This window comes from Oncorhynchus gorbuscha, linkage group LG21, assembly GCF_021184085.1.
Source record: "Oncorhynchus gorbuscha isolate QuinsamMale2020 ecotype Even-year linkage group LG21, OgorEven_v1.0, whole genome shotgun sequence".
Lineage (NCBI taxonomy): Eukaryota > Metazoa > Chordata > Actinopteri > Salmoniformes > Salmonidae > Oncorhynchus > Oncorhynchus gorbuscha.
In genome coordinates this window covers 42,910,604-42,936,677 of record NC_060193.1, presented here as the reverse complement: position 1 = coordinate 42,936,677, position 26,074 = coordinate 42,910,604, and the positions used below count along the sequence as shown (strand labels likewise).

The 26,074-nt window shown below is 42.4% G+C and overlaps 1 protein-coding gene across 1 annotated transcript; it reads right to left on the bottom strand.

The window, feature by feature from the left end:
• Position 1: 1 nt before the first annotated feature.
• On the bottom strand, positions 2 to 25,578 carry LOC124008612 (ATP-binding cassette sub-family B member 6-like). Its single transcript, XM_046320017.1, has 20 exons — positions 25,379 to 25,578; positions 23,779 to 24,299; positions 21,788 to 21,931; positions 18,687 to 18,876; positions 18,353 to 18,445; positions 16,762 to 16,954; positions 15,882 to 16,003; positions 15,517 to 15,626; positions 15,230 to 15,295; positions 11,911 to 12,036; positions 11,060 to 11,136; positions 10,757 to 10,820; positions 10,074 to 10,159; positions 6,981 to 7,038; positions 6,714 to 6,818; positions 6,264 to 6,438; positions 5,768 to 5,880; positions 1,078 to 1,172; positions 713 to 781; positions 2 to 439 (listed from the first exon to the last, which is right to left on the bottom strand). Exons 2-20 carry the CDS (start codon positions 24,292 to 24,294, stop codon positions 280 to 282), a joined length of 2,562 nt encoding a protein of 853 aa, XP_046175973.1. The 5' UTR covers positions 24,295 to 24,299; positions 25,379 to 25,578; the 3' UTR covers positions 2 to 279.
• Between the last annotated feature and the right edge of the window lie 496 nt (positions 25,579 to 26,074).

Here is a 26,074-nt window from a genome sequence, read left to right as displayed (position 1 = left end):
AATTCTGTTAATGAACCTAATGAACACGACCCTGAATACACTTAAAAACAACTGGCCTGAGGCATTCACGGTACAAACATTTTGATTGAATGATCAAACATAAAATACCCAATAAATATGTGCTTAAAACTTTACTCATAACATAATTAACCTCAGTGGACGGATACCCTAAAAAATACAAAGCAGCCTTTTGAGGTATCTAATCTTCTCCCTGCGTCCCTCTTTGTCCTCCTCTGTCTCCTCACAATGTCTACATATTCTTGACCTCTCACTCAAGACTCAGTGGCTCCTGTGGCCTGCAGTGACTGATGGGGGCTGTAGTTTCTCAGACTTCCTGTCTTTGGCTTCGGTGTCAGAGGTTGAGTCGGAGTCCTGTGCCTGTTGCTGCTTCATCCACATGTCACAGTACAACCCTTCCTTAGCTAGCAGCTCATCATGCCTGGGAGAAAGAAAGTAGAGAATATGTAGTTACAATGGGGACACACAATCACCATTACCATCATCAAGTACAATGTCAAGATGTTCCCACTATATGGTGTTGAGAATAGAACTATAGTGTGAGAAGCATCCAACATTGGCCTTGTCCCCTTCTTGGCATTTACATACATTCTTTAGATGTTTGTTTCTTGAAGAGCATAAAACAATATTTTGATTGGAATAGGCTTGTGGAGTGTGCAGCAATCGAAAACACTCTTTCAACCATTCAACTCACCGTCCTCGCTCTGCTATCTGACCGTCACTTAGTACAAGAATCTGGTTGGCACCGATGATGGTCGACAACCTGAAGACAGACAATTCACAATCTGACTACAGACCGGACAGATCCAAACCATACAAACTCAGCATTAGAGGGGGGGGGGGATATGTGTGTCCTAATCACAGGAGGTTGTTGGCACTTTAATAGAGGAGGACAGGCTCGTGGTATTGGCTGGAGTGGAATCCAACACATCATGACGCAATTCCATTCGCTCCGTTCTAGCCATTATTATGAGCCGTCCTCCCCTCAGCCTCCACTGATCATACTGTATGGGTTCCCTCTATACATGCATCTTGTTCCAACTGAGAGCCATCGCATACCTGTGAGCCACGACGATGGTGGTCCGATTGGAGCACACTTTGGTGAGCGATGCCTGAATGTTGCGCTCCGTCTGTGTGTCGAGAGCAGATGTGGCCTGTGCAGAGGGAAAACTTTACGAGATAAGTAACATATTCGAGTTCGGTGAACTCGTATTAATCCACTGTAACACAATACGAAAGGGGATCAGTGGTGTGGGGGCAAACATTGTCCCTCTTCAAATATGTGAAGAATGCATCTTCGCTTCGTCTCGTTCTTGAAGAAATATCTGATCTGACATGGCTGGACTGGTGAAAGCTAAGTGATAGAGCCAATGCGTTCACCTAGGGTTGCACATTTTGGGGAATATTCAGAGGTGGAAACTTTCCGTGGGAAAATATGGGAATAAACACAAATATATGCAAAGTAATATTAATACTATTTAAATGTAGATGTTTTTTGAATTGGATATATTTACCATATCATATGGAGACAGAAACATAAACCTTTTACCTTGTCATAAGTAGACATAATTGCAAAATGATTAAATCCTTCCAATAGAAATTTAAAAAATACAATTTAGTTAAGAATTGAACTTTAATTAAATGAGTTGACTCTTCACATGGGATGATTTCAATGAATAATAAAAGAAAGGGAATACTGAATGATCCCCCATTATCCATTGCATCTCCCAAAAACGTTTAACATATTGTTGAAGTCGGAGGTTTACATACACCTTAGCCAAGTACATTTAAAATAGGTTGTTCACAATTCCTGAGATTCAATCCCAGTAAAAATTCAGTCTTATGTCAGTTAGGATCACCACTTCATTTTAAGAATGTGAAATGTCAGAATAATATTTATTTCAGCTTTTATTTATTTCATCACATTCCCAGTGGGTCAGAAGTTTACATACACTCAATTAGTATTTGGTAGCATTGCCTTTAAATTGTTTAGCTTGGGTCAAACGTTTCAGGTAGCCTTCCACAAGCTGGGTGAGAACTTTGGCCCATTCCTCCAGACAGAGCTGGTGAAACGGAGTCAGGTTTGTAGGCCTCCTTGCTCGCACACACTTTTTCAGTTCTGCCCACAAATGTTCCATAGGATTGAGGTCAGGGCTTTGTGATGGCCACTCCAATACATTGACATTGTTGTCCTTAAGCCATTTTGCCACAACTTTGGAAGTATGCTTGGGGTCACTGTCCATTTAGAAGACCCATTTGCGACCAAGCTTTAACTTCCTGACTGATGTCTTGAGATGTTGCTTCAATATATCCACATACGTTTCCTACCTCATGATGCCATCTATTTTGTGTAGTGCACCAGTCCCTCCTGCAGCAAAGCACTGCCACATCATGATGCTGCCACCCCTGTGCTTCACGGTTGGGATGGTGTTCTTTGGCTTGCAAGCCTCCCCCTTTTCCCTCCAAACATAACCATGGTCATTATGGCCAAACAGTTCTATTTTTGTTTCATCAAACCAGAGGACATCTCTCCAAAAAGTACAATCTTTGTCCCCATGTAAAGTTGCAAACCGTAGTCAGGCTTTTTTTATGGGGGTTTTGGAGTAGTGGTTCTTCCCTGCTGAGTGGCCTTTCAGGTTATGTCGATATAGGACTTGTTTTACTGTGGATATAGATACTTTTATACCCGTTTCCTCCAGCATCTTCACAAGGTAATTTGCTGTTGTTCTGGGATTAATTTGCACTTTTCGCACCAAAGTACATTCATCTCTAGGAGACAAAACACGTCTCCTTCCTGAGCGGTATGATGGCTGTGTTTATACTTGTGTACTATTGTTTGTACAAATGAACGTGGTACCTTCAGGTGTGAGGAAATTTCTCCCAAGAATGAACCAGACTTCTGGAGGTCTACATTTTTTTCCTGAGGTCTTGGCTGATTTCTTTAGATTTTCCCATAATGTCAAGCAAAACGGCACTGAGTTTGAAGATAGGCCTTGAAATACATCCACAGGTACACCTCAAATGATGTCAATTAGCCTATCAGAAGCTTCTAAAGCCATGACATCATTTTCTGGAATGTTCCAAGCTGTTTAAAGGCACCATCAACTTAGTGTATGTAAACTTCTGACCCACTGGAATTGTGATACAATAAACTATAAGTGAAATAATCTGTCTGTAAACAATTGTTGGGAAAATTACTTGTGTCATGCACAAAGTAGATGTCCTAACCGTTGCATGTTGCGTGCTTTGGTGTGTGTTCCCAAACAAGGACCAGTTGCGCTCTGAGGAGGCTGATGATGGTGGGATTTGGAGGATGATGGAGGCAACAGGGGAAAGAGCCCAAGATCCACAATGTCCCTTCCACCAGGTGGCTGATGAGATATGTTGGCACGATATGTTGGCATCTCCACCCCAAAGCTCTTGCTTGGAAGTGTACTCGCCAGATTGCCAAGATCCTTGCCCTCATCCAGGCCAAGGTAGCGAGACACGGTAGTGATGACACCATAAGCCTTGTTGATCTCTGCGCCAGACAGGATGCTCTTGCCAACATACTTGGGGTCCAACATGTACGCTGCGGCTTGTATGGGCTTCAGGCAGAAGTCTTCATGCTTTTTGATGTATTTCAGAACTGCAGTTTCCTCTGCTTTGAGCAACAGTGTAGTGGGCAGGGCAGTCCGTATTTCTTCTCTTACATCTGCAAGCAGAGTCTGAACATCAGACAGGATAGCATTTTCTCCCGCAATCTGTGCAATGGCTACTGCTATAGGTTTCAGGATTTTCAGGCTGTTCACCCCTCTCCCAAAATACATAATCGAGGAGGATCCTCTCTATGGGGCTGTCCATATCGACAGACTGTGATATGGCCATTTCTTGGAGAGACTCCTTCCTCTCCAGGAGACTGTCAAACACGATGACAACACCACTCTTATTCTTCTCACTTTGCTTGGTGAGGTAGATTGCTGCTATAACTTGATGACCCTTTACATACCTAACCATTTCCTTGGCTCTCTTGTAGAGTGTATCCATTGTTTTCAGTGCCATTGTGTCCTTGAGGAGCAGATTCAATGCATGAGTAGCACAGCCAATGGGTGTGATGTGAGAGTAGGACTCCTCCACTTTAGACCAAGCAGCCTTCATGTTCGCAGCATTGTCTGTCACCAGTGCAAATACCTTCTGTGGTCCAAGGTCATTGATGACTGCCTTCAGCTCATCTGCAATGTAGAGACCGGTGTGCCTGTTGTCCCTTGTGTCTGTGCTCTTGTAGACTACTGGTTAAGGGGTGAAGATGATGTAGTTAATAATTTCTTGCCCATGAACATTCGACCACCCATCAGAGATGATTACAATACAGTCTGCTTTCTCTATGATTTGCTTGACCTTCACTTGAACTCTGTTGAACTCTGCATCCAGCAAATGAGTAGATAAAGCATGTCTGGTTGGAGGGGTGTACGCTGGGCGAAGGATATTCAGAAATCTTTTCCAATACACATTGCCTGTAACCATCAGAGGTGAACCAGTTGCATACACAGCTCGAGCAAGACATTCATCAGCATTTCTCTGACTACATAACCTCTGATTCCAAGAGGACCATGAGCTGTTGCTATCGATAAGGTGTCTGATTCATCATTTTCACCTCAAATAGAAGTAGAGGGACTTTTGTCAGAGGCTGATTGTTGTGAGCGCTGAGGGAACTTTATGCACTTGGCCAGATGATTCTGCATCTTTGTTGCATTCTTCACATATGATTTGGCACAGTATTTACAAATGTACACAGCTTTTCCTTCTACATTAGCTGCAGTGAAATGTCTCCACACATCAGATAGTGCCCGTGGCATTTTCCTGTAAAGACTAGAAAAAATATGAGTAAAAAAAATATATATATATATAATTCCATGTACAGATAAATAGTTAAGCAGTTAGATTAAACAACTCCTTTGTAAGATAATTTTTTACAAATTAAACATGTTTGGGAACAGGTGAATTAACACTCCTCAGATAGCAGGCTCAAGCAAGCTAAAACCCACATGGTAGCAAAAGCTAACTAGCAGATATTGTTAACTTAGAAATGATTTAAACACACTTTTCTGTAGGCTACTATTTACTAGTTAACAAAAAATCATGTATGTCATATAAAATATATTCACCCCACCCAGTATTGTAATCAAAACTTACCAGAAAGCATGTAGTCCTTGGCTTAGACAGTGTAGTAGTGTGGACTCAATAGCATCTCATTAGTGTGCAAGATCTTGAGAATCATCTGCACATGTGATGGAAGAGTGAACTGTACATGTGATGGAAGAATGCACTGTGCATGCAGAGAGTTGCAATTGCATTTAATTGGGGATAATTTAACCAAAATATGCCACAATACCTAGAGTTGCCTTATGTGTATCCCACAAAAAAGGTTCACTGTTATAAGCTAACTTTTATTAATGAATTTAAGCAAAATTCCCATGGAAAAATTCCAGATATTTACCAGAAAGTTTAGTACCCTTTGTTCACCTATCAATTTGTGAAAGCTCAGCGATAACTTCAAGGAGAGGAGGGAGGACGTGTGTGTTTTTGAATTATTTGAATGCTCCGGGGTGAAGTTTCACCTTGGTAAATATCTAGGACCAGCTTCCCCTACACAATCCTAAACCTAACCAAAAATAGAAGACAAAAATGCAACTGACCCAAGATCATCTTCACCCTATACCTATCTGAACAGAGTCATTGAGCCTCATGTTGGACCTTCCTGAAAGTTTACCTCATCCAGCAGGATGATCTGAGGGGCCTTGAGGATGGTGCGGGCGATAGCCACCCTCTGCTTCTCCCCCCCGCTCAGCTTCAGACCCCTCTCGCCCACCTGGGTGTCGTATCCTGGGTAGGGGGACAGACAGAGACAACACAGACACAAACGTCACTCACCTCATACAGTAACAATGACAGCTACTGTGTGAACTCCGCAAATCTCCCCACTTGTTTGAGGAGATTTAGATGTCAAAATGCTTCGGCAAATTCAGTTGGCAAATACAAAACACCTACACAAACCCTTAAAACAACAATATTGAAACCCATAAGCCACTTTCAGGTTAACTACAAATATAAATATAATGCCAACATACAGCTCTGGTTTCCAGGCACAGATTAAGCCTAGTCCTGGACTCAATAGAGAATCTCCATTGAAATCATTTTTTTAGTATTGGACAAGGCTTAAATTGGTGTCCGGGAAACCATCGAAAAAGACCGTTTTATTTCCGTACCTTCTGGGAACGTCTGGATCTTCTCGTGAATGTCCGCGGCGATCGCCGCCTCCTCCACTTCTTGGTCGCTGGCAGAGATGCGTCCGTAGCGGATGTTGTTACGGATGTTGTCGTTGAAGAGGACCGTGTCCTGGGGCACCACGCCAATGTGGGCACGCAGAGACACCTGCTTCACCTGCACCCAGATACCAAGAGGCTCAGAATACACTATATTAATACAAGGTCAAGTTCACTAGGTCACGCAATGAAAAAACGTTTTCAAACATCCAGATAAGAATGTTTTTTTCTTAATTTGGTGCCTAATGAACACGACCCAGGTGTATCATATTAACAATACTGTATAACTGAAATAGAAGACAAATGTGTAACAAACCTAATGTTATTTACAGCATGTACTAACAAGGCAGTATGTCTGGGAACTATTCTCTTGCAACTGGGCAAATGACTCACCTTAGAGATGTCCTGGCCATCGATGCGGATGCATCCTCCCTGGACGTCGTAGAAACGGAAGAGCAAGCGAAGGATGGTGCTCTTACCACACCCTGACTGGCCAACCTAGGGATGTCAACAAACACACAAACGGTTGAGAAGCAAGAAACATCTGTACTACACATGGTCCGGACATAAACCATCACATGACTGATAGAGAGAAATCAAACACTGCTCAAGTGTGCGGAATATCTGGGTAATGATCGGAAGCTCGGAATCCAATCTTACCAATGCAACAGTCTGGCCTGGCTGCACAGTAAATGATACATCCTTAAGGATCTCCTTCCTTAAAAAAACACACACACAGAAGCACAAAATATACAAATGTTATTTGTCACGTGCTTACTTTCAAGTCCTTAACACTTATTTTTTTCTTAAAACTGCACCGTTGGTTAGGTAAAAAAATAGATAAGTAAAAATACAAGTAACAAATAATTAAACAGCAGCAGTAAAATAACAATAGCGAGGCTATATACAGGGGGTACTGGTACAGAGTCTGTAGCTCAGTTGGTAGAGCATGGCGCTTGTAACGCCAGGGTAGTGGGTTCGATCCCCGGGACCACCCATACGTAGAATGTATGCACACATGACTGTAAGTCGCTTTGGATAAAAGCGTCTGCTAAATGGCATATATTATTATTATTATTATTATTATTATTATTATTATTATTTATTATATATTATTATTATTATTATTATTATTATTATTATACACCGGTTATTTGAGGTAATATGTACATGTAGGTAAAATTAAATCGATGGCTGGAGTCTGACAATTCTTAGGGCCTTCCTCTGACACCGTCTGGTATACTGGGCCGTACGCACTACCCTCCGTAGTGCCTTGCGGTCGGAGGCCGAGCAGTTGCCATATGCGGTGATGCAACCAGTCAGGATGCTCTCCATGGTGCAGCTGTAGAACTGAGGATCTGAGGACCCATGCCAAATCTTTTCAGTCTCCTGAGGGTGAATAGGCTTTGTCATGCCCTCTTCACAACTGTCTCTGTGTGTTTGGACCATGATAGTTTATTGGTGATGTGAACACCAAGGAACTTGAAGCTCTCAACCTGTTCCACTACAGTCCCGTCGATGAGAATGGGGGCGTGCTCGGTCCTCCTTTTCCTGTAGTCCACAATCATCTCCTTTTGTATTGATCACGTTGAGGGAGAGGTTGTTATCCTGGCACCACACAGCCAGGTCTCTGACCTCCTCCCTATAGGCTGTCTCATCGTTGTCGGTGATCAAGCCTACCACTGTTGTGTCATTGGCAAACTTAAATGACAGTGTTGAAGTCGTGCCTGGCCATGCAGTCATGAGTGAACAGGGAGTACAGGATGGGACTGAGCACGCACCCTTGAGGGGATCCCGTGTTGAGGATCAGTGTGGCGGATGTGTTGTTACCTACCCTTACCACCTGGGGGCAGCCGGTCAGGAAGTCCAGGACCCAGTTGCAGAGGGAGGTGTTTAGTCCCAGGGTCCTTAGCCTAGTGATGATCTTTGAGGGCACTATGGTGTTGAACGCTGAGCTGTAGTCAATGAATAGCATTCTCACATAGGTGTTCCTTTTCGTCCAGGTGGGAAATGGCAGTGTGGAGCGCAATAGAGATTGCATCATCTGTGGATCTGTTGGGGCGGTATGCAAAGTGGAGTGGGTCTAGGGTTTCTGGGATAATGGTGTTGATGTGAGCCATGACCAGCCTTTCAAAGCACTTCATGGCTACCGACGTGAGTGCTACGGGTTGGTAGTAATTTAGGCAGGTTACCTTAGTGTTCTTGGGCACAGGTACTATGGTGATCTTCTTGAAACATGTTGGTATTACAGACTCAGTCAGGGACAGGTTGAAAATGTCAGTGAAGACACTAGCCAGTTGGTCAGCGCATGCTTGGAGTACATGTCCTGGTAATCTTTTTTGGCCCTGCGGCCTTGTGAATGTTGACCTCTTTAAAGGTCTTACTCACATTGGCTATGGAGAGCGTGTTCACAGTCGTCCAGAACAGCTGATGCTCTCATGCATGTTTCAGTGTTACTTGCCTCGAAGAGCGCATAGAAGCTATTTAGCTCGTCTGGTAGGCTTGTGTCACTGGGCAGCTCTCGGCTGTGCTTCCCTTTGTAGTCTGTAATAGTTTGCAAACCCTGCCACATCCGACGAGCGTCGTAACCAGTGTAGTACGTACGGTTCAATCTTAGTCCTGTATTGACACTTTGCCTGTTTGATGGTTTGTCGGAGGGAATAACGGGATTTCTTATAAGGCAACAATCGCTTCCGGGTTAGAGTCCCGCACCTTGAAAGCGGCGGCTCTACCCTTTAAATGTAATCCATGGCTTCTGGTTGAGGTATGTACATACAATCACTGTGGGGACGACATCATCAATGCAATTATTGATGGACCTAGTGACTGATGTGGTGTACTGCCATCGGAAGAATCCCAAAACATATTCCAGTCTGTGCTAGCAAAACAGTCCTGTAGCTTAGCATCTGCTTCATCTGAACACTTTTTTTATTGACTGAGTCACTGGTGCTTTAGTTTTTGCTTGTCAGCAGGAATCAGAAGGATATAATTATGGTCAGATTTGCTAAATGGAGGGCAAGGGAGCGCTTTGTACGCGTCTCTGTGTGTGGAGTAAAGGTGGTCAGAGGGAAAAACCCTCTGGTTGCACATTTAACATGCTGGTACTCTACCTCAGGAGAGCAAAACCTTGAGACTTCCTTAGATTTCATGCACCAGCTGTTGTTTAAAAATATACATAGACAAAATATACATAGACCGCCACCCCTTGATCTATTCTGCCGAAAAAGCGTAAAACCCGCTAGCTGTATGTTATTCATGTCATCGTTTAGCCACGACTTGGTGAAACATAACTACCGGCCAAACTCTCCCTAACCCGGACGACGCTAGGCTAATTGTGCTACGCCCCATGGATCTCCCGGTCGCGGCCGGCTGCGACAGAGCCTGGGCTCGAACCCAGAGTCTCTGGTGGCACAGCTAGCACTGCGATGCAGTGCCTTAGACCACTGCGCCACCCGGGTGGCCGATATTACAGTGTTTCATGTCCCATTGGTACGATAAACGTGCTCGTAGTTTGTCAATTTTTTTATCCAATGATTGATTGTTGGCTCATAGGACCGATTGTAAAGCTAGATTACCCACTCACCGTCTGATCCTTACAAGGCACCCAGACCTACGTCCCCATTCAAAGGAGAAAGCTGGAACTACCACAACTATGATTATTCATCAAACTGTTTCTGAATCCGTCTCTGTGTATAGCCTACACATCAGTCCAAACGAGACCTGAATATACATTTTTTAAATCTTAGGACTTACCCGTCAGTGTAGTTAAAGTATACATTCTCAAACTCCACTTTTCCCAGTTTATAGAGAAGGTTCCCTGCGTTCACTGCATCCTTCACCTGAAGAGAAATCAAGATAAAGCACATAAAAAAATAAATAAAAAATACATTCCCCATAATGAAATGCAAAGATTAGATTCTGACATAGGGAGAATCTTGATTGCTTTTGCTTGCCTCCTGCCTCCTCTCTTCTACCCTCTCCTGGAACATGGAAACAAATAAGCTTCTCATGAAATGAGTCTCACGCATCACCAGGAAAATGATGCGTACAGAAAAAATATATGTGTAAAGTGATAAAAAACAAAATATTCTAGTGGTGCAAGACATTTTATAGATAAAAGGATACGTAGTGCATTGTTTTTAAATGTGTACATGCTCTTCTCCTCCGAGAAAACAAAAGCTGATTCAAAGGGATTTTAAAACACTTCCATGCTACCTGCCACGAGGACACTATTCTGCATCCTCTGTCGAAGTAGGTAATCGAGGATGGGTGAAGACTACCTACTTACGAATTGGCACTTCTCGATCACTTATCGGTTGCCTGTCACAGAGGACGGAGGAGTGGAGGAGAGGACAGGCTTTTCCAATTGATAATCTCCCATACACACCAAAGCTCAAAGACTAAAGCTGGCCATTGATAACCAATTTCAAAATTACCTCCTCTTCCTCTGTAAAGAGCTTAAACATGCTCTCCATGTCGATAAAGGAGCTCTGGATCATTCTGTGGAGGATGAGGACGTATGTATTATAAAGAGCACCTGTTGTGTAAACAATGCCTTTCATCGATCTGTGTCAATAGTCTGGCTTAATTTGCTTGTGTCTTTCTTGATCTAGTAAGACATGTGGAAGCAATATGGTGGAAACTTATCCAGTCCATTTAGCTGTAAGTGATAGGCATAAGAGAGACTAGGGAAGGATGACAGGAAGTAGAATTGAAACCCAGCCCATAACACCTCTCACCTGTAGTAGGTTCCAAACCAGTTGAGAGGGGTGTAGAGCTGGATGATGTAGGTGCCAAAGAGGACAAAGTCTCCAACCTGGAGATAGAGTGCATTAGCCTGGTTAAACCAGACTGAACACTTGGCTCACTATTGTTTCACTTCGTTCAGTTTGGTTTAACCAGGCTAACGTTCACAGCAGCTGACTTGAATGTATACTTCATACACCACATGTATTACTGAGAAAAACATGCAATACCACAACACTGTGTCAAAGGGAAGTTCTTGAGCACATGTTCAAACATGCATACAGTAGCAAGGCTGCATGGCCTTGTAGTGATGCAATGTCTGTTTTGCATTTGTATTGATTGCTTTTGCCGGCTGGGCAAGTTACAAATAATTTCCTAATTAGAGTACAACATCGTTTTCTAATCTAATGTAGGACAGAGTTTGAAAAATAACAGAGTAGAGAGAGTTTGAGGTGGGTCAACAGGGCTTTTCACACTTCCGAGCCAAACCAAGCTGCACTGGTCAGGTTACACATCCAGACATTTACCGTAGTTGCTGGAACCGTGCTGATATGTGCTGATACGGACAATGTGAAAAGAGCCAGGGCAGTTTGTTTTCGGTCGGCTCGATAGTGTGAAAAGGGTATTAGAATGAGTATCTAGGCCTTTAACAGGGAACGTCAGTATTTCCCAACTTCATGTTAAATTGTTTCTCACCCGGAAAGTGGTTATTTAACAAAAACCAAACATGGATTAGATTACAGTCCTGGCTCATAGACTATTGTCAAGGTGAGGAACCATCTAACATTAATTTATAAAATACTAAACTTTCCCTTTAAGCTCCCAAGGGCTCCGAGCTCAGTACCTTAAACTTGCCCTCCTGGACAAAGTAGGCACACAGCAGTGACCCGGCCAATAGGCCTGAACCGATGATCAAGTTCTGTGTCTGGTTCAGGAAGGCCAGAGAGGCTTGTGTCTTCCATTCTGAGATCTAGGACAGGAGGGGACAGACAGACAGACAGACAAACAGGCCATAAATGTAACATTACAATCAAAAGAGTTATAGTCTGGTCCCAGATCTGTTTGTGCTGTCTGTTTGCACTGCTGAACAGACCTAGAACCAGGAAAATAGAGATACAAAAGCTAAAGCAATGTCTGCTGGTTGCAGTTCTAAAATCCTAGAACATCATTAATGATGGAAAGCTCTATTTAACTATGCTTCTGAGGTGGTCAAACACATTTCATATATATATCTATTCATCATGTTACTGGTCACTGTTACATGTATATATTATCATTTTCCATAAGTATTTAAATATATCTGCTACCAGTCACTTTTTAGCCCTGTTTACATCTACAATGGCTTTTTCATTATTGTGTTACAGTCTGAATTTAAAATGGATTCAATTTGATTTTTTGTCACTGGCCTACACACTATACCCCATAATGTGGAATGATAATTTTACAATTGAATTAAACATGAAAAGCTGAAATGTCTTGCGTCAATAAGTATTTAACCCCTTTGTTATGGCAAGTCTAAATAAGTTAAGGAGTAAAAATGTGCTTAAAAAGTCACATTTGTTGCATGGACTCACTCTGTGTGCAATACGTGTTAAACATGATTTTTGAACAACTACCTCATCTCTGTACCCCACACATGCAATTATCTGTAAGGTCCCTCAGTCAAGCAGTGAATTTCAAACACAGATTCGACCACAAGAACCAGGGAGATTTTCCAATTTTGCGAGGCATTGGAAAATTGGTAGATAAAAAAACCCTGCAAACATCCCTTTGAGCATGGTGAAGTTATTAGCTACACTATGGATGGTGTATCAATACACCAAGTCACTACAAAAATACAGGCATTCTTCCTAACTCAGTTGCCGGAGAATAAGGAAACCCCTCAGGGATTTCACCATGAAGCCAATGGTGACTTTAAAACAGTTGGCTGTGATAGAAGAAATTTGAGGATGGACAACATTGTAGTTACTCCACAACACTAACCTAATTGACAGAGTGAAAAGAAGGAAGCCTGTACAGAATACAAATATTCTAAAACATGCAACCTGTTTCCAACAAGGCACTGAAGTAATAATGCAAGAAATGTTATCAGAGCAATTACCTGAGTACTGTAACTCTCCATATTTTCAAGCATAGTGGTGGCTGCATCATGTTATGGGTATGCTTGTAATCATTAAGGACTGGAGATTGTTTTCAGAATGTTTTTTTTTTACAGAACGGAACTAAGCACAGGGAAAATCATTGAGGAAAACCTGGATTAGTCTGCCTTTCACCAGACACTGGGGAGATGAATTCACCTTTCAGCAGGACAATAACCTAAAACACAAAGTCAAATCTACACTGAAGTTGCTTACCAAGAAGACAGTACATGTTCCTGAGTGGCTGAGTTAAAGTTTTGACTTAAATCTACTTTAAAATCTAAGGCAAGACCTGAAAATTGTTGTCTAGCAATGATCAACAACCAATTTGACTGAGCTAAAATCATTTTTATAAGAATAAAAAAGGGCAAATGATGCACGAGACCTACCCAGAAAGACCCTCAGCTGTAATCACTGCCAAAAGTGCTCCTACAAAGTATTGACTCCTGAGTGTAAATATTCACATACATTTTATATTTCTGTATTTAATTTGAAATACATTTGAAAAAATGTCTCAAGACACATTTCCACTCTGTCATTTTTTTCACTCTGCCAAGGGGTACTGTGTGGAGATGGGTGACAATTTGTTTTATTTCATACATTTTGAATTCAGACTTAAAACCAGATGTGGAATAAGTCAAGGGGTATGAATACTTTCTGAAGGCACTGTGCATCCATCCCACTGTCACACCTGACACTCTTGCACACACACACTCTTGCACACACACACACTTGCACACACACACACACACACACACACACACACACACACACACACACACACACACACACACACACACACACACACACACACACACACACACACACACACACACACACACACACACACACACACACACACACACACACACCTGCCATCCTGTTTACTAATATTATTATTTATCCTGCTACCAGTCACTTTCTCCTAATCACTGCCTACATGTGAACATCTACTTCATATACTCCAGTATCCCTGAACATTGTAAATGTACTCTGTATACAGATTCCGCTCTTACTTCTGCTGTTATTATAAAATATTTTCTTATCGGTTATACTTTTTTGATATTGAATACTGCACTGCTGGGTAAAGGCATGCAAATAAACACAACGAGTCCCACCATAATGAAGGTGTGATTTAGGACTTTAATTTCTAACAAATTTTATAGATTGTGTGTTTGAGATACAGACGTCTGGGTTGTAACATTGGATTTGTCTATTTCTTCTGCATCCATAGTCTGTGATTAACGGGGTTTGAGGCGGTATTTGTGAGACAAGGGTGGATCTCGAAGGGGGCCAGGGCAGGGTTTTTTAAACAAAAACATCTGTAGAGTCCGAATGGTTTGGAGTTACAAACTATTAAAAGATATACAGTATAGGAAAGGCTAAGACTCCCACGAACACACACAGGCCACACAAGTCGTTAGAAGGAAAGGGGTTCTTCTACATAGAAGATCATAGGAAATCCCAGGACAAAGTGTCTACAATACTGTAATAAGCGTACATAGTTGCTGTAACAAACTCCACACAGTTGTCACTGACTAGTTGGATATTCATTTCCCAATGAACAACTTCTGTACTTACAGTATTCATATAAATACATTTATCAGGTTTTTGCTTTGGCTGACCTTATTTTTTATGATTGACATTCGTCAATAAAACTCATTATTAATCCAACTGTTTATGTCAAATTGTTTTGTGTAGCCCTGGTTGTCCTACTTGTAGCCCCGGTTGTCCTACTTGTAGCCCTGGTTGTCCTACTTGTAGCCCTGGTTGTCCTACTTGTAGCCCTGGTTGTCCTGATAACAACAACAAAAAACTTTGAGGCAAAATATAAAAGGCTGGACAGATAAATGAAAGTCATATGAATGAAAAGCCGATTTTCGCTGGGGACTTGGGACTGTGCATGTGACAAATAAAATGTGGAACTGGAATTGACCTTAATAACCTAAGCAAACGCTCTGGTGTAACTTTACACATATCTATATTTTCAACTCTTCAGAGTTTTACATCTATAGCCTGGATTACCTGATACTTCAGAATAGCGTCCTCAAAACGGTTCACCTCGTAATTCTCTGCGTTGTAGTACTTCACCTGTTAGATAAACATTACAATCACAGCCATGAAGCAACTCTGAAGCTGCAAAAAATGCAATATGTTTGAGGGAATTTGGCATCAAAACAGACAAACTGGGAGGGACTACCTGGACTTTTTACGTTTTACGTTCAATAATGTTTTAAAACATTTTCTGTTGCGTGCCCTAATGAACACAATCCAACTATTGCGGTTAAAGGTCAATGAGACCATCTCGGTACCGTCTCAAAGTTTAGCAGGGAGTCCACCGCCTTTGACTTTGCGTTGTTGTCCTGGGTGTTCATGTCTCGCCTGTACTTGGTCCTCCATTCCGTGATGATGATGGTAAGAGCTGAAGAGATATATTGATGGACCATTATGAAATACTACATTGGTATTACCAGACCTGAGTCGAATGCATATGTAAAATACTTTCAAGTAGGTTTGATTGATTCAGCTTGGAGTCGATTTAATTGACACTTTTGGGACTATTCCATTGGGGCAGGTCAAGTCATTTGAAAGTATTTCACATATTTGACTCAGATCTGATGATTGTTCCTATATAGAAATAACTAAGTTAGCTCCGGAAAGGAGGCCTTGTACTCACTGAGGTAGAGGAACATACAGACGAATACGATGAGTCCGAACCAGGCGTTGAAGTAGGTGATGAAGTAGATGATGGAGATGACGATATCTGCGATGGTGGGGAAGATGCTGAATACAATGTAGCTGTGGGGAGAAAGAGCGGGAGGCCAGGTTTACCTCTGAATTAACACACAGACTGTCCAGAGGTCAGGATGACACTAAAAGACAGACGTACTACAGGGAGATCAAAGTTGGGTCACAAAATCACACTGGTTGGTAGTGATGGAAGAAATGGAATGTTGACTCAATTTTAAGGTGGAAAGGAGAACAAATTAATCTCTCTTTTTGACAATTGAGTAAACCCCTGAGGAAGTCTCTCGAAGCTTTGAGGATCAGGTAATCACACCAAGATCAAACCAAGATGTGAGCCGCCACTGCTAAATTGTTGCCGCCGTTCCAAAAAATATGTAAAATAAATAAATAAATATAAATATAAATATATATATATATATATATATATAAATAACAGTGCCTTCAGAGAGTATTCATACCCCTTGACTTATTCCACATTTTGATGCGTTACAGCCTGAATTCAAAATGGATTAAATAAGAGTTTTTGTTCTCACCCATCTAAAAACACACACAAAATACCCCATAATGACAAAGTTACAAAAAATTACATTTTTGCTAATTTACAGAAAATGAAATACAGAAATCTTATTTACATACATGCAACCATTTAAAATATTTTACTGAGTTAAAGTTCATAAGGAAAATAAATTCAATAGGCCAAGACTGGGAATACAGATATGCATCTGTTGGTCACAGGTACCTTAAAACAAAATGTAGACGTGTGGACCGGAAAACGACGCACACACACAATGTATTATTAGGAGACCCACCTGAGCAGGCTGTTGATGGAGGAGGTGCCGCGGTCAATGCTTCGCAGGACGTCCCCGGTGCGTCGCCCCAGGTGCCAGCGCAGTGACAGTGAGTGTAAGTGGCTGAACAGACGCACCTGCACCACCCGGTTGGTGTACTGCTGCACGCGGATCCACAGGAAGGAGCGCAGGTTACTGACGAAGCCGGACGCACCTAGGGAGAGAGTGAGGTACAGGAAAGTGAAGAGAGAGAGAGAGGGCAGTGGGGTACGAGTGGGGTTGGGGAGAAGGAGAAAGGGGAGAGGAGATAGAGAGTGAGAGAACAAGAGAGATAATTAAAATAACAGTACTCAAGGAATGAATGGGTGTAGCAGAGAAATACAAAATGGTGGCACCAGAAAATATATATTTTAATTGATTGATATATAGGCTATATTAGGCTCTTATTAATTATAGCTACTTTTGTAGCACATGTTGTGCCTTAGAAACTAATATGTAACACTGTAAATACATTAGTTTATTATAAAAGCGAAAACGTTGATACTTTGAAACATCATTGAAATTACAGTCATTTGTGGAATATTAGGCTTCAACATTGTGTAAAAGCACAATTTTCCTACTGAGAGAAAAGGGTGTAATTGCAGACAGCAATTAGGGCTGTTTTCTTTCATATACAGGTGTATCTCAATATCAAGTTACACCCATTGATGCTCGCCATTGGTCCATGGCCTTTTCTTTCACGTCCGGGACAACAGGAGTTGACAACTGTAGCATTGTAGCCTAACCCTTTTCCTAACTTTAACCACCTCCCAACCTGCCACGCTATTTCACCTAATCTGCCATGCCAATTCTCCTAACCTGCCACGCTAATTCACCTAACCTGCCACGCTAATTATCCTAACCTGCTATCTAAACAAATCATGTGTTGAGAAACCATCCATCGCATAACACCAGAATTGCCAAACGACAATATCAAGGAATGACCACATCAGGAAACACCCCGAATTGTGGTCTGCTATTACATCATATTGTTTGAGATGCATAAGATAAAACATTTTACACGGTCTCTTTAAAAAGTCAGGTTTGTGATAATGACAGGCAAGATATCTCTCATTCATTCATTGCTATATTCATTGATCCCCTGAAGAAGCGATTCCTTTTCCTTTCTTTCTGTGCCCCCAAATGTTTGGATATACTGGTCAAGTTACCAGGTTGTTAGCTAGTTAGCCAATGCAGTAGCATGACTGAACAAAGTGTCAACAAATGGTTTGCGAATAGTTGAACATGGTTTATGAATGTAAAATGTGGCCCCAGCTATAGGAAGATAAAAATGTTGCGGCGGTAATACGGGTCAGATCTTTTGATCTGGGCGAGAAGCAAACCGAGAAGCAAGCCGCTTTCGCTGTAGTAATGGTGCAGCAATGGCGCTAACGAATCCGCACCAGCTTGTTTCTCTAAGACACTTGGAAACAGCGGTACAGCTAAGTCTTATCATTACAACGATTATCCGGGAGATTTTTTTCATGCTCGCACAGTGCTCCCAAAACAAAACCTAGCCGCAAAGCAAGATATTATTGACCAAATTGGTCGCACTTTAGAGCCCTGCACTCACCTGCCCCTCCACCTTGCAGGAACTTGAGCAAGACGTAGACACACACAGTGGTGGCCAAGGTCTTCCAGCTGCTTCCATCAGTCAGGTCATTCACTGTGACAGAAAGAGGGTTGACAATCCCAGGTCATCTTTTCTACAGTTTTTCTGGGTAGATTATCATGTCAGCCTCAATGATATCACAAAATACTTCTGAGAATGTGCAGTGCAGCACCAATAAAGACAACCTGCAACGCAACCAATAAGGTTGTGACAGCAACAAGTAGGAATTTAAAAAGGCATCCAGATAAAAGCTGGATACAGGGGAGATGTTACGAAACGAGGGACGCTCTCTCACCAATGTTCTTGTAGTAGATGGGCACAAAGACATTGATGACCCTCTCCAGACCCAGAAGGCACAGGCAGAGGAGCACCAGGCCCTGTAACAGCATGCTGCCTCTGGGCCACATGTAGGGCACCAGCAGACGCACCTTCTGCCCAAAGTCATGCCAGGTAGACTGGGATTCCTCTGCCCCATCCAACAGGAGCTGGGGTACAGATAGAGATATCAGGGGTTATTATGAACTTAATAAATACAGACAGGGACAATAAACAACAACAAAAAGGGTTGTGGCCGGGGACTTTAATGCAGGCAAACTTAAATCGGTTTGACCTAAATTCTACCAGCATGTCACCTGTGCAAAAAATACTTCTATCCTCCCTATTCTTGCATACAAGCAAAAACTAAAGCAGGAAGTACCCATGACTTGCTCAATACTGAAGTGGTCAGATGAAGCGGATGCTAAGCTACAGGACTGTTTTGTTAGCGCAGACTGGAATAGGTTCCGGGATTCATCCAATGGCATTGAGGAATATACCACCTCAGTCATCGGCTTCATCATTGAGGACATAGATGATGTCGTCCCCACAGTGACCGTACGTACATTTCCCAACCAGAAGCCATGGAGCTGCTATTTTCAAGGAGCGGGACACTAATCCAGACGCTTATATAAGAAATCCTGATATGCCCTCAGACGAACCATCAAACAAGCAAAGCGTCAATACAGGATTAAGATAGAATCCTACTACACCGGCTTCTTACGCTCATCGGATGTGGCAGTGCTTGTAACCTACTACGGATTACAAAAGGGAAACCCATCCATGAGTTGCCCATTGATGCGAGCCTACCATACAGGCTAAATGCCTTTTATGCTCGCTTCGAGGCAAGCAACACTGAAGCATGCAGGAGAGCACCAGCTGTTCCGGATGACTGCGTAATCACGCTCTCCGTAGCCGATGTGAGCAAGACCTTTAAACAGGTCAACATTCACAAGGCCGCGGCCCCAGACAGACTACCAGGTGTACTTAGAGTATGTGTGAACTAACTGGCAAGTGTCTTCATGGCCAAGCATGACTCCAACACCATCATTAAGTTTGATGTAGACACAACAGTGGTAGACCTGATCACTGCCTATAGGAAGGTCAGAGACCTGGCAGTGTGGTGCCAGGACAACAACCTCTCCCTCAACGTGAGCAAGACAAAGGAGCTGATCTTGGACTACAGGAAAAGGAGGGGCGAACACGCCCCCATTCACATTGACGTGGCTGTGGTGGAGCAGGTCTAGAGATTCAAGTTCCTTGGTGTCCACATCACCAACAAACTATCGTGGTCCAAACACACCAAGACAGTTGCGAAGAATGCATGACAACACCTATTCCTCCTCAGGAGGCTGAAAAGATTGGTGGGTTCCCAGAACCTCAAGACGTTCTACAGCTACACCATTGAGAACATCCTGACATCCAGAACCTCTATACCTTTCTTTACACTGCGGCTTCTCACTGTTTATTATCTATGCAGTCACTTTACCCCTACCTACAGTTGAAGTCGTAAGTTTATATACACCATAGCCAAATACATTTAAAATTCAGTCTTATGTCAGTTAGGATCACCACATTATTTTAAGAATGTGAAATGCCAGAATAATAGTAGAGAGAATGATTTATTTCATCTTTTATTTCTTTCAACACATTCCCACTGTGTCAGAAGTTTACATACACTCAATTAGTATTTGATAGCACTGCCTTTAAATTGTTTAACTTGGGTCAAACGTTTCGGGTAGCCTTCCACAAGCTTCTCACAATAAGTTGGGTGAATTTTGGCCCATACCTCCTGACAGAGCTGGTGTAACTGAGTCAGGTTTCTAGGCCTCCTTGCTCGCACACGCTTTTTCAGTCCTGCCCACAAATTTTCTGTAGGGTTGAGGTCAGGGATTTGTGAATGCCACCTTGACTTTGTTGTCCTTAAGCCAGAACTTTGGAAGTATGCTTGGGGTCATTGCTCATGTGGAAGATCCATTTGCAACCAAGCTTTAACTTCCTGACTGATGTCTTGAGATGTTGCTTCAATATATCCACATAATTTTCCTCCCTCATGAGGCCATCTATTTTGTGAAGTGCACCAGTCCCTCCTGCAGCAAAGTACCCCACAACATGATGCTGCAACCCCCATGCTTCACGGTTGGGATGGTGTTCTTCGGCTTGCAAGCCTACCCCTTTTTCCTCCAAACATGACTATGGTCAGTATGGCCAAACAGTTCTATTTTTGATCAGACCAGAGGACATTTCTCCAAAAAGTACAATCTTTGTCCCTACGTAAAGTTGCAAACATTTACATTTACATTTAAATCATTTAGCAGACGCTCTTATCCAGAGCGACTTACAAATTGGTGCGTTCACCTTATGCAGAGCAGGTGAACGGATGAGCTCCGCATGTGTGGTTCCCACCGTGAAGCATGGAGGAGGTGGTGTGATGGTGCATTGCTGGTGACACTGTCAGTGATTTATTTGACCAAGAAGGAAATCGTAGTCTGGCTTTTTTTATGGCGGTTTTAAAGCAGTGGCTTCTTCCTTGCTGAGTATCCTTTCAGGTTAGTCGATATTGGACTTGTTTTTACTGTGGATATTGATACTTTTTGTACCCGTTTCCTCCAGCATCTTCACAAGGTCCTTTGCTGTTGTTCTGGGATTGATTTGCACTTGTCGCACCAAAGTATGTTCATCTCTGGGAGAAAGAACGCGTCTCCTGCCTGAGCGGTATGACGGCTGCGTGGTCCCATGGTGTTTATATTTGTGTACTATTGTTCGTACAGATGAACGTGGTACCTTCAGGCGTTTGGGAAAACTTCAACTGTATCTGTACATACATATTACCTCGACTAATCTGTACCCCCGCACACTAACTCGGCACTGGTACCCCCTGTATATAGCCTCGTTATTGTTATTGTTATTGTGTTACTTATTATTATTATTTTTTTAGTTAATTTAGTAAATATTTTCTTAACTCCATTTTCGTAAAAACTACATTGTTGGTTAAGGGCTCGTAAGTAAGCATTTCACCGTAATGTCTATCTATACCTGTTGTATTCGGTGCATGTGACAAATAACATTTGATTTGATTACCTGGCCAGTGCCGCCCTCCACGTCGCGTTCGTCCTCGTTGATCAGGAGCATGTACGGTCTCCGTGGTAATCCCGGGGCCTTCAGGCCCAGGAAGAAGAGTGTGCCCGTGCCGACGTAGCGCATCAACCACAGAGAAAATTCCACCTGAGGTAACGAATGAAAAATGCTAAGTCATGACTGAAGCTTTAACGGGGCAATCTGCAGCTTTGGCTTGGAGAAATGGAACCACTCAACGGATGAAAGGACCGACCATCCATGGTATCAAAATTACCGTTTTAACCATCTTTTAAGGTTATATACACTGTTTGTTTACATTTACAATGTTTCTAAACATTAAAGTAAAACAAGCTCATATGTTGGGTTCTCATGGGGTGTTACAGTTGAACTAAACTCATGAGGCATGTATCATTTATAATCTTCAAGACTCAATAGGTATACATCATTAGTCCAAGAATGGATGTAGCAATTGTAGATTGACTCTTTAAAGGAATCTTGCACTCATAAACTACATTTTAATATGTTGTCCATTGATAATCCAATCCCAATGGGACTGTTAATACAATACCAAACGGTGAATGCCAGCCGTCAAAATATTTTTTTTTTTGGAGTGTAGTATTTCTTTAAATAAGTGCTGACTGACAAGCATAACGGCATAAAACACATTTCAATACTCCATTCAACCCATACCATTTACATTTTAGTCATTTAGCAGACACTAATGGTTGAATGCATTGCTCAAGGGCATATCGGCAGATTTGTCACCTAGTCTGCTCTGGGAATCGAACCAGCGACCTTCCAGTTACTGGCCCAACGCCGTTAAATGTTGGGCTACCTGCTGCCCCAACTTCAATGTGAGGCCGAGGTTCTCATTCAAAAGTAATTTACTCAGGAGTTGTTGGATCATTCAGGATTGGAGGAGAGGTGAGTCAGTGGTTAGTCAGACTGACTATACAAAGTAAACTACTGTACACATTATGACACAAAGTAAACAGTGGACTGTGTCATATACTTTGTGGTATAACAACCCATTGGAAGAACTAAGATGGTGAATGCTTGGTAAAAAGCTAATGAAGATGTGTTCAACTAATGCATTCTGAAATCAACTGGGAGACATTAGTAGCTGAGTGGGACAACCAATGACAGACATAGGGAGGGACTAAGAAAAGGCGTGATCTGATTGGTTACAAAATGTATATTTGGGGGTGTGGCCAGAGGGAGAGGTAAGAAGAATGGCAAGATGGGACAATGACTCAGCACTTCTAGTTACTCATAGCTGACTAATGATAATGGTTCTTCCCCCTTCCACTGCTGTGTCATAGTTGGAATGCCAGTTTCTATTTTAGCAGTCTTCCTGTGAGAAAATGCTTTGTTATATATATATATATATATATATTTTACAATCCCAACCGTCTTTACGAAATGGGATTCACGAAACCTTAAACCTAGCCTATGTGTCTCATTTACACAGATACAGTATCACACCCTATGGGTAAACTAACTTACTTTTTAGAAAGCCCACTATTACACTTGTGTAATGGAGTGTTAAAACTCAAAGTTAAGTTTAATACTAATAGCCAGTAACATTATATGCTAACGTTTTTAACAACCTCTATGAAACTAGGGAGTGAGATGGCAGTTTATCCTCACTGAGGGTTGAGCTGTGGGGTTAATTGAAAGAGGTGAAACGTTTGAAAAATGCAGACAGAAATGCAAGGAACAGATCTAACACCATTTCCAACTTAACCTGACAGTTAAACATGTTTATTCAACGCAAATACATTTCTATCTGGAAGGTCCTCTAACGCTACACCCTCCTGAACAGACCCCAGTGCCACGTGCAGTAGGCAAGGTTGTGAAACATTCAGATAGAAATACATTATGTAGAAAAGACGTGTCTCTGTGAGTGATACGTAGAGGGAGGAGTTACGTCAGCTCTATTGGGGACATTCTATAATGTTAAACCCTCAACAATACCACTGGTCCTCTCTCACCTGCTGCTGTGTGTTCTCCAGGCCCCACCACCAGTAGGGACTGGCCCAGGAGACGAAGGCCAGGTTCTCCGCTGAGAATGCCACAGCCCAGAATAGCAGCAGCACTGTGCTGTGGCCACGTGTCCGGTCCCTCACCAGCACCCTCTTCCTCTCCAGCCTTAACAGGGCCACGGCCCAGGCCCAGCCCAGCATGGACAGGAGGCCGTACAGCACCACGTAGCCAGGGAGCTCCCCTCCTCCGGCCGCCCTCCAAACCAGCCCCCCCAGGAACTGCAGCAGGAGGAGCAGGGAGACTGCCAGTTGGAGGCCATAGAGGCGTGAGCGCGGAACGAACTTGGGCTCCATCTCGGTGCCGTAACGGCGGTAGCAGACGCAGTGGAAGGTGCCGAAGAAGAAGGAGAGGGTAAGCAGGACGGTGGGCACCAGGGTGAAGTAGAAGCAGGGCGAGATGCCGCCCTCCAGCCAGGCTTCGGAGATGGAAGCGCTGGCTTCACAGTAGCTTTGCACTGCTACCATGGTGGCTGGAAGTTGGGGAGACAGGGAAGGGTAAGAGAGTATTCACTATAACAGACATATTACCATATTAAGCCTACATATAGGGCTCAGGATCATCAACCTGGTCCGCATGGATGTTAAAGAGACTTTTAAAAAAAGCAGGACAGACAAAGGAAATCATACAGTTGGCTGCATGAAATTCGTTTTTATGCAGTCAGTATTTTCACCGGATCTTATTTGTATCCTACTCTAAACGGCTATTCGTGATGGAATTCAACTCGTCTAACTTCTTCCATTCGTGACTTCAGATCGTTGCTGCTATACCCTATTTAATGATGAATCAGGGTTAAGAGCAGATTGAATCTCCTTGAAGTGTGTGTGTTGTACTTTGAAGCAAAACACAGCAAGCATCTCTTCCTCGTAAATAATCATTCAACAGACTTAATAGGCCTAAGATATCCAGGCCAACCCTGCTATATCGGGCTGTGAACTTGACAATATGGTTAGTGCTTCAGTCATGGCTCCTAAAAGCACCCCAGACAGTCATCTGGGGTGGGCGGTGGACTAATTCTGATTCAGTCAAGGCACTTAAAACACATCACATTTCATCAACTGATATTCATTCAAAATAACATACTAGAATTAGGTTACAGTGGTATGCCGACAACTGTACCTTTTTAATCATAACCCGCACAAAACTATTAACCCCTATTACTCCATTGTTTATGCTTTTGTTGTCATATGATATTGAACTTTCTAAACAAATGCTTCAGATATTGTTGCTCTCATGCACTCATTTCTTGAGCACTACAGATATTATCATGGGCATCAAGATGCATTTGCTCCGGTGGCATTGTTTAGCGTGTTTTTCTTGGTGGCCCGCTCTTTGACAGACAGAACATATATTTTTTAAATGTGACAACAAAAACAGAGCGTCAAAATGACCTTAGCGGTAGAGTTTCTCTCTAGCTACCATTTGTGATACTTGCCTAGTTAAATAAAAATTAAATATATACATGTGTGGCGTTATCGGTCTGGCCTATCAAGATAGCTAGCTATCTACATTAGCAAGCTTAGATCCTGTTGCTTTTAATACAACACTCACATTCTCAAGACAAGCTGGTGCTGGAAAGCAATTTAGTGAATTGAAGCTCCCAACAAATAACTCGTTTTACGCAAAGAGATTTTACAAGTCAAAAATAACAATAATGGTCATCTTGTTGTATCCACTTGTAAACTGTTCTTATTCTTCTTGCGGCTTGCGTGGAGCGACGTAATTCCATGACTCAGCAATCGGCATTTTCTCACAACTGCCTGAGCCGGGTCCTAGCGCCCCCTAGAACACGCATGTTCAAATATAATGTTACGCAATCTCATATATGGCCAGTAGATGACAGTATATACAAAGACATCCTACCTCACACAGAAATGCCATCTGAACGCTGGGTCTCGTCATGGCCAACAGACAGGAACAGGCCAACAGTATGCAGTCAGTCAATATACCAATATCTTAGCAACAGAAAAATAAGATGGGCAAGAAAATACCTTTGATAATTCCTATCAAAAGGAGTAGAATTTTCAATGCATTACAAATCCAATTATATTTGTCAATAGCATTGTAAACAACAGGTGCATAAAAACAGTGAAATGTTTATTTTGTGGCCCCTCCCAACAATGAATTGAGAAATAATAGAAAAGTAATAGCATGTAATAATAAATGTAATAATAAATAGACAATGAGTAGCAATAACTTGGCTATATACACAGGGTACTAAACTCAGCAAAAAGAGAAACGTCCCTT

Bases quoted from the DNA above. Each gene is read 5' to 3' on its own strand.
- LOC124008612 (XM_046320017.1), bottom strand. From the start codon at position 24,294: ATGGTAGCAGTGCAAAGCTACTGTGAAGCCAGCGCTTCCATCTCCGAA. The intron at 16,955-18,352 runs GTGAGTGCAGGG...CTCTCTCCCTAG, and splicing joins CCTGCAAGGTGGAGGGGCAG to GTGCGTCCGGCTTCGTCAGT. The intron at 5,881-6,263 runs GTACGGAAATAA...CCCCCTACCCAG, and splicing joins GATCCAGACGTTCCCAGAAG to GATACGACACCCAGGTGGGC.